The sequence below is a fragment of the Capsicum annuum genome, chromosome 10 (genome assembly GCF_002878395.1).
Source record: "Capsicum annuum cultivar UCD-10X-F1 chromosome 10, UCD10Xv1.1, whole genome shotgun sequence".
In the NCBI taxonomy this organism is placed as follows: domain Eukaryota; kingdom Viridiplantae; phylum Streptophyta; class Magnoliopsida; order Solanales; family Solanaceae; genus Capsicum; species Capsicum annuum.
In genome coordinates, this window is record NC_061120.1 from 184423876 (window position 1) to 184431694 (window position 7819).

The 7819-nt window shown below is 36.1% G+C and overlaps 2 protein-coding genes across 2 annotated transcripts; one reads left to right on the top strand and one right to left on the bottom strand.

The window, feature by feature from the left end:
- Window positions 1-2499: 2499 nt before the first annotated feature.
- Window positions 2500-5693, top strand: LOC107844476 (kelch-like protein 20). Its single transcript, XM_047398630.1, has 9 exons — window positions 2500-2666; window positions 2872-3053; window positions 3141-3425; window positions 3517-3841; window positions 3944-4143; window positions 4673-4749; window positions 4982-5083; window positions 5287-5473; window positions 5574-5693. Exons 1-9 carry the CDS (start codon window positions 2588-2590, stop codon window positions 5670-5672), a joined length of 1536 nt encoding a protein of 511 aa, XP_047254586.1. The 5' UTR covers window positions 2500-2587; the 3' UTR covers window positions 5673-5693.
- A 29-nt stretch (window positions 5694-5722) lies between these two features.
- On the bottom strand, window positions 5723-7523 carry LOC107844958 (macrophage migration inhibitory factor homolog). The gene is made up of 2 exons (XM_016689272.2): window positions 7332-7523; window positions 5723-6091 (listed from the first exon to the last, which is right to left on the bottom strand). Exons 1-2 carry the CDS (start codon window positions 7440-7442, stop codon window positions 5864-5866), a joined length of 339 nt encoding a protein of 112 aa, XP_016544758.2. The 5' UTR covers window positions 7443-7523; the 3' UTR covers window positions 5723-5863.
- Window positions 7524-7819: the final 296 nt, after the last annotated feature.

The window sequence follows — 7819 nt, forward strand, 5'->3', positions numbered from 1 at the left end:
GGTAGGAAGGGGGGGAATGGGGATGAAGTGGGGTGGAGACAACATAGAAAATTTATAAAGAGTTTTTTAAGAAATAAAAATAATTTATTTAAGGGAGGCGGGGTGGGGGTGGGGTAAGTTGGCTTGTGGTGGGGTTGGGGTAAGGTGGGGTGAGGTGAGGTGGATGATTTTGAGAGTGAAAGGACATATTGTTGTTTTTTTCCCAACTTTTATGAAGAAAATAATTTTTCTATTAAACGAGTTGAAGTAGAGATTGATTGAGTTCATTTGAGCCTAATTTAAAAATGATTTGGGATTTAACGGGTTGAGATTTACCTAATAGCAAATTATCTTGAATCCAACCCATTAAGTTTTGGACGAATTGGATGAGTCAACTCAATTTGGGTTTATTTTGACATCCCTACAGTGTCAAGAAAATCGTTGGACTGAAATGGGCTAAAATAGGGGGTTCTAATCCAACCTGCCGAATTTTTATTAATTTTCTTTTTCGCTTTGTTTGTTCTTTTATAGAAATTTAGTAGTTAATACAACTATTTTTTCCTTTGGTTATATAACATATCAAATTAGAAAAATATATTTTTTAAATATTTTGACAATATTTCTCAAAAAAAAGAAAAAAAAAAGCGGCAGACCGATGCACTAAAACTCTCGCAATTCACTGAGTTCAGGAAAGAGTTTCACTACAAAAGTATATTGTACGCAGTTTTACCTTGTATTTGTGACAGAGGTTGTTTCGAAGGCTGTTGCCAAATTGATTTCTCAAAAAATCAATTTGGACTATATATCAATCCAATTTTTAAGTATAAATAACATAAATACCAATCTTTTGGAAGTAATTACACTTTCTCCCACTTTTTTAATTACTTTACTCTCTCTCCCTATTAATAGACGTAACATAGCCGACATATACATAGCATTCTGTGTATATATTAATATTTTTGTAATATGTTTAAGGAGTTGAGATTTTTTGTAATATTGAAAACATAAGTTATGTATTTGTGTAATTTTTAGAATTTTTAATGTGTTAGAATGAGTTGGGCTAAAATTGGTTTAGCTAATAAATGGGCGGGTTGGGTTTGCTTTTGCCACCTTGCCTTTGATTTTTCAAAAATGATCATGCTCTCTTAGTCTTTTAAGACATACTACATAGATAGACATCATAACTTGATATCAACTGACAACTAAACACCTCAATTTTGAAAATATAGACATAGGATAGAGCTAGGTTGGATCGAGGGGGGGAGGGCGGGGGTCGTTCGATGAAAAATTATAATGCTTATACATGATTAAAATTATTTTTTATGTATATATATTAGAAGTTAAATCCCATTGAACTTCTTCATGTATTTACTTTTTCATATTTTTGGACCCCCTTAGTGGAAATTCATGCACCGGCACTATCTAGAATCTTAACTTGGTTTAAATTGTCATCGTAAAGGGGTAACTATGCACATCCAGAATGCACCTCTTAAAGGTGTCTAGACGATGTACATTTTCAAAATAAGGTGTTTGCGAGATGCACTTGTGTCAACGTGTAGTGTCTAATTGTCACAATGAAAGTTGGGGTGTTAACTGCTAGTAAGGGCCAAGTTTAAGGTGTTGCTTTACGTATTTATGCAATTCTTTAATAATGGGTGCCATCTCAACTTTTTCTTTCTAGTATGCTTGTCACCTTGCACTAGCACAGAACTATGAGTAACTCGGTCCACCAAAACTTAGACAAATGAAAAAAATTTCACCTAATATTCTTTTACCTTGCCGGGGATTTTGTACCCTGGTCTCCTATAATTCACTTCACCGATATCAGGCAACTCTTCCCAACAAGGCTTATTAAAATGAATATAATCACCTAATGGTTCTTGCCTATGCTGGAACTTAAATCCTGTTCATTGACTGTTAGGCTACAGATTGAGTGGTAAATGTGGAAACATTCAGGGATTAGCTGTAGGTTTTAGTCATTCTTAGCTTCCCAAGGGGAGAAGCATGTTTATATGCTGGTTACTGATTTTGTTTTTCTTTTTTCAAATGGTTTTACTAGACTTCTTGTTGTACTACTTATGGAATTTCATGTTACGCTTTGTATGACTATTCTTTTTAGAAATACTTTGCTTTTGAATTCCTGTGTCAGTTCAAAAACTAACTTTATGCATCTTCAACTGACTTTGGCAAAATGAGTTACTTGTCGTCTAAGCACCAATGTAATTGAGTCTACCATTACAATATTAATCAAGCCCGACCATTTTTTGTTTTTTGTTTTTAATCTTTGCTTGGCACATTTGATCCGAACAAGGAAGGGATAAATTATGCCTCAAGTACTTTGACTTGAGTCTTAGCTAGTCATTCACTTTGCTTGCAAATAGTAAAGTGTTTGTTCATATCCAACCTTTTTGCTGTTAATATGTTGTATTTTGTTGGTTATCTTGCTTGTAATAGAATTTCATTTTTCTCTTATTGTCATGACGATTTAGTTTTATCTGCATTAATTGTTTCCAGGATGGGAGCTGGGAGAAGAACAGAGAGCTATGTATTTGATACTGCATCATCATCAACCAGCCAGAGAAAGAACACCGGAGCATTTAGATATTTGATGAAAAAACAACTTGGTGGTGTCATATTTGGTTGCAAGAACAATACCATGAAGGAGTGCATACAGAAACAGCTATTTGGTTAGTTATTTTGGCACTAATGTCTTTCTTCCTGAACTAAAATTTTAGGACATACAGTTGAGCGTAAAGGCATATATATGGTTTCTAATTAGTCTTAAATGTCCTTCTGGCAGTCTCATGCGAACTGAATTTTGTTACATGTACTTTTCTCCTTCCTTTTTTGAGCTTTAGTTGTATTGCTTATTTGTTCGAGCTCTTGTTTTAGGTTTGCCTGCTGCACATTTTCAATATGTGAAGAGCATAGATCCAGGTCTGCCGCTGTTTTTGTTCAACTACAGCAATCGGGAGCTTCATGGCATCTATGAAGCTGCAAGCTCTGGAAACATGAATATCAATCCATATGGTTGGACTTCAGACGGTTCCGGAAGGACACTGTATCCTGCACAGGTTTTATGTCATGCTTTTTTCATATGGGGTTTATTTGCTTTTGTTGATGCTTTTCTTTTAATGCTTTCTTCTTGTTTATAAATGAAGGTTCAAATGCGTCCCCGTCAACTGTGTCAACCACTGCCTGAAAGTCTATTCAAACCTATAATTCTGAATAACTATTACAACGAGAACCATTTCCTGTTTGAGCTAGATCATGTTCAAGCTGGTAAATTGATCTCCGAGTTCTCACCTCGTGTATTGGCTCCAATCAGAAGCATGCCGCAACATGCAGCAAATCGGAGAAATACAATACAAGATGTAGTTCTCAAAAAGACAGAAGAAGATTGCAGGCCACGACATGCTGAATGCAGCAACTCAGGAGCCTCTTTGGTACATAAGCACTTACCCTCTTATTTACACAACGTGTAGTTTAGAAACGCACTCCTGAATCCTGATGACTGTTATCTGCCTTGCATTTCAGGACGATGCAAAAGAAGAGAATAAGCAGTTAATAAATAGGTATAAGATGCCCGTATCCTCATATCCATCTCATCAGTTAGCTGATGAAACAGTGTTTGAGTCAATTAATCAAGTACAGCTTAATCCTGAGTCAATCTTCCTAGTCGGCAGATATAATGGAGTATCATGGTTCTCTACCTTGGAGTCATACTCACCTTCAAATGATGTTTTAAAGTCTTTTAAGCCAATGAACTTAGTTAGATCATATGCCTCAGTTGCAAAACTGGGTGGAGAGCTTTTTGTATTTGGTGGTGGTGTTGGAACTGGAAGCTTGTGGTACGACACAGGTACATCTTGTAGTTTTTAACCCCCAATACTCATTGCTCCTTTGTGCCACTCTCTCTAGTATCTTAAGTTGCTCATGCTGATGGTATGCTGTTTTTGTGAAGTGGAATCATATAGTCCAGCAGATAACAAGTGGACCTTCCGTTCTCCTTTGAATAAGAGAAAGGGTTCTTTAGCCGGTGCCACGTTGAATGACAAAATTTTTGCAATTGGCGGTGGAAATCAGAGTGGCTGCCTTTTCGAGGTTGAGCTGTATGATCCTCAAGTAGCGCGTTGGATTACTACAAGGTCCATGTCGCAAAAGGTTAGCTTCAACCTCCTTGTATATTTGCATGTACCAGTAATTATTTGATTCAGCATCAACATACTACAATATGAAAATTGAAACTTGTGTGTGCTTGGATGACCGAAGTTTAAGTAATTCGCAATGAGAAAACTAATTTCATGTCAAAGTCAAATTTCCAACTAGCATGCTGATGTGTATTGCTCTGGAATTTATTTTCACTCTTAAAATTCCTGACAGTGACAAAACCTCAAATGGTGGAGAGGAAGCCTAGATTAAAAGTAAAAAACTGAAGTTATGTAGGTTGGATAGCACTGTTTTTAATCCAATAGCCAAGTAAATTCCTGTCAGTGCTAGGTAGCTCAGGCGATATTTTGTTTCTTTGCCTTGTTCTTGTCTAAATATCAGGACCTTCATATGCCTTGTTTTTGCATTATTTTCTGAAGTAGTATCTTATATATGTTTCCATGTAATTACTGCGCGCTTGCTTTTATAGTTATATCTGTCTTACAGAAACATGACTTTGTCTTCAGCGTGTTTGTATTTGCAGCGTGCTAGTCTTGCTGCAGCAGAACTCAATGGTGCGTTATATGCTGTTGGTGGATATGATGGAAGAAATTATCTGGCGTAAGTTATGAGATTGCCTTTTTGACACCTTCTTTGGACTGTATGTTTGAATGATACTTGACATTATCCTCATATGCCTCAAGGAGGAGACTTGCATTGGTTTTCCAGTCTGTTGCTCTCGTTATGCTGACTATGCGATCTTTTTGCCAAAGAAAATGAGCATGTGTCAATGCAGTTGTTAAAGTTTACTGCTCTGTTCTTGTATGTCCTTTCTGATTAAAATTTACCACAGGACGGCTGAAAGATTTGATCCAAGAGAACCTTACTGGACAAAAATTAGCAGTATGAGTACGAGAAGAGGATGCCATGCTTGCATTGTGTTGGATGGGCAGTTGTATGTTATCAATTTCGTGGTTTTTTTATTGCGTATCTAAATCTTATAATGCCTCCAGAAGGAGTAGAAGGTGCTTTCTCTGGTAGTCACTCTCTTTTCCCAGTTTGGGGCAGGAAACTGGTGCGATGTGTTATTTGTAGCCTCTCCCGTTTGGGATTACTATACTCTTGTTATTTACTTTTAGCTTCACAACTGCTATGCAGAAATGCAATTGGTGGGTATGATGGGACTACAATGGTGTGTAGCACTGAAATATATGACCCCCGTTTTCCAGTATGGATGGTTGGGCAGCCAATGAAGCACGCGAGAGGGTATTTAGCAGCGGCCGTTCTACAGGAGTCTATTTATGTGATTGGAGGGGTTCAATCTAATAAGGAATTTGTAGACGTGGTACGTAACATTTTTTTAGTTGTTTTTCGTCATGCTTAGTTTCAAATATATATCCCTACGTGTTGCTCCAAGCTAGCTAACTCTCCGATCATGATTGCAGATTGAATGTTATAAAGACGGACAAGGTTGGCAAACACCCAACCTGACGGGAATTGAAAGAAGATGCTGCTGCGCAGCTATAGTTCTAACTGATCATTAAGTTCAGAAGCTGCATCCTCTGTGCTATTTTGCAAATTGTAAATAGCCATATTTTGGCATATAACGTTTACCTTTATATGGAAACTTTTGTAAATCACTAGTTGCTTTCACAATTTTATGTTTAACAATCGTTGATTTGAAATCAAAACTTGAAACTAGACTCTCAAATCCCAAGACCAAACGCCTACTTACTTAGAGTTTGGCGAATTTGGTAGCCATTGTGGTATCATAGACCTTGAGAAAGAAACGAGTTCTGGGAATGGAGAATCTGTTCTGGCAAATGGTGCCGAGAGTAGCAATAAGTCTTCTCTTGACATCTGAGTTGATGCCACCCATCGATACAACCTCAGCAAATGCAGCTGGCTCTTTGTTCCCTCCAAATGATATGTCCACTGATCCGTTCAGTACAACCATCACGAACTGCCAAAGCACATAGATATAAGTTAAAACGTAGAATATATTACTCTTTTAAGTTCTTATCGTCATATATGCACTTTATGGTTTGGCCCAAACCTTGACTATGTGTTGAAAATATACTACTTGAGAAGTACTAATATTTGACTGCAAATAGTAAAATCAAATGGGTTGTGGTAGAAGTCCTGAATTTGGATCTATAGAAGTTTTAAAAAAAATTAGATCTTTCTTTGCCCATGACAATTAGCTTGTTTGTACGACAATGTTACCTGAAGGCTAGCATGCATGTTGGTAGTCCAAACAAGCAAGGACAACTATTTTTGGAAAATGTCTTCTAATTATCACATGTTTTGGTGGTCAAGTATTTTAAAAAACATTTCCTAGAAAAATGAGGAAGATGACTTTTCAAGTAAAAAAAATAAAGTTCCACTAGTGGCATTATTTTACATTGATTGCGTTCTTCTGATCCTCCTGTAGATCTCTTCTCCCACACCTCATTACCCCTCACACATACACCTCCCTCCCGTCTCCCTTAATATTTGTCTAAATAATGTACAAATACTTCTACCATAATATTTTTTTCTTTTATACCAAATACAAAAATATAAATAAGAAAACTGTTTAATTATTTTCGTGAAAAACATTCTCCTTGCAAATGGGACCGCGGGAGATTTGCTTAATCATGATGCCTAGCTACTCCTATCATCATTACTTAATAAGAGGGCCAAAATATATTTATTTTTATGGTTTAGCAGTAATATATACAGTTACACACCATTTAGTTGCTGAGATTCCAGACACATCACATCCATGTGGCCATTATTTCATTGTGATCAACAGGTCAAGATTTGGATTCAATAGTTGCACTGACTTTTTCCAGTTAGACCCAAAACTCCACACTTCACTTTAGGTAATGTTTTGGATAAGAAAAGTGTGAACCATTTTCATCAATCTACTCTCTATCATCCTTAAACTTCATAAATCATAGAACGAAAATTAATTGTCGAGAAGGATCAAAATTAAATATTTCTACATGGAACATCGATATATATGTAAAGATCATTGAAATTTCATTAAATATTAGATTCTGAATCTATATTTCAACGATATGATATGTACTTGATATATTACTTTAGCCTAAGAATCTCAGAAGTAGTTGAACAACTCATCAAGTTCAAATTATGAACTTCCTCGACAATCAACCATAACAATAATAATAATCATATGAATAAGATCAAATACGTACGTTTTCGGGTTTTCCAATGATAGATGCAATAGCTTTAGTGGCTTCAGAGAAGAAATCAGAAGTGTCTACTCCATCAAGATTCACGTTTGTAGAAAGATTAAAGCAAGGCATGATTTAATTTCTTATTTGTTTGCGGTATATGAAGAATAAGTAAGGAAGAAAGTGTTTTGCTTTTTCAGGAAGGCTGTGAACCTTTTCTATTTATAGCCAAAAAAAAAATAATCAAGTGCAAATTAATTCAGGTGACGAAAAAGTTTCAAAATTAAAAAAGAGTGACACAAGTCTTAAATATTAAGTAGAGGTGATAATTTTAAGATTGGTGTTAATGACACTAATTTTAAAACCCTCAAGTTTTTATTATTTACACAAAGATCCTTACCCCATATTTACACAAAGATCCCTACACCATCACCATCACTCCTCCTCCATACCTTTTTTGTTGCTGTCCGCCGCCGCCACCTCCTCTTCCTCCACTATCACTATCACTA

Coding starts and splice junctions, on each gene's coding strand:
- LOC107844476 (XM_047398630.1), top strand. CDS start 2,588: ATGAAAAAACAACTTGGTGGTGTCATATTTGGTTGCAAGAACAATACC. Junction 3,054..3,140: donor GGACACTGTATCCTGCACAG/GTTTTATGTCAT, acceptor TTATAAATGAAG/GTTCAAATGCGTCCCCGTCA. Junction 5,084..5,286: donor ATTGTGTTGGATGGGCAGTT/GTATGTTATCAA, acceptor ACTGCTATGCAG/AAATGCAATTGGTGGGTATG.
- LOC107844958 (XM_016689272.2), bottom strand. CDS start 7,442: ATGCCTTGCTTTAATCTTTCTACAAACGTGAATCTTGATGGAGTAGAC. Junction 6,092..7,331: donor TCATTGGAAAACCCGAAAAC/GTACGTATTTGA, acceptor GTGCTTTGGCAG/TTCGTGATGGTTGTACTGAA.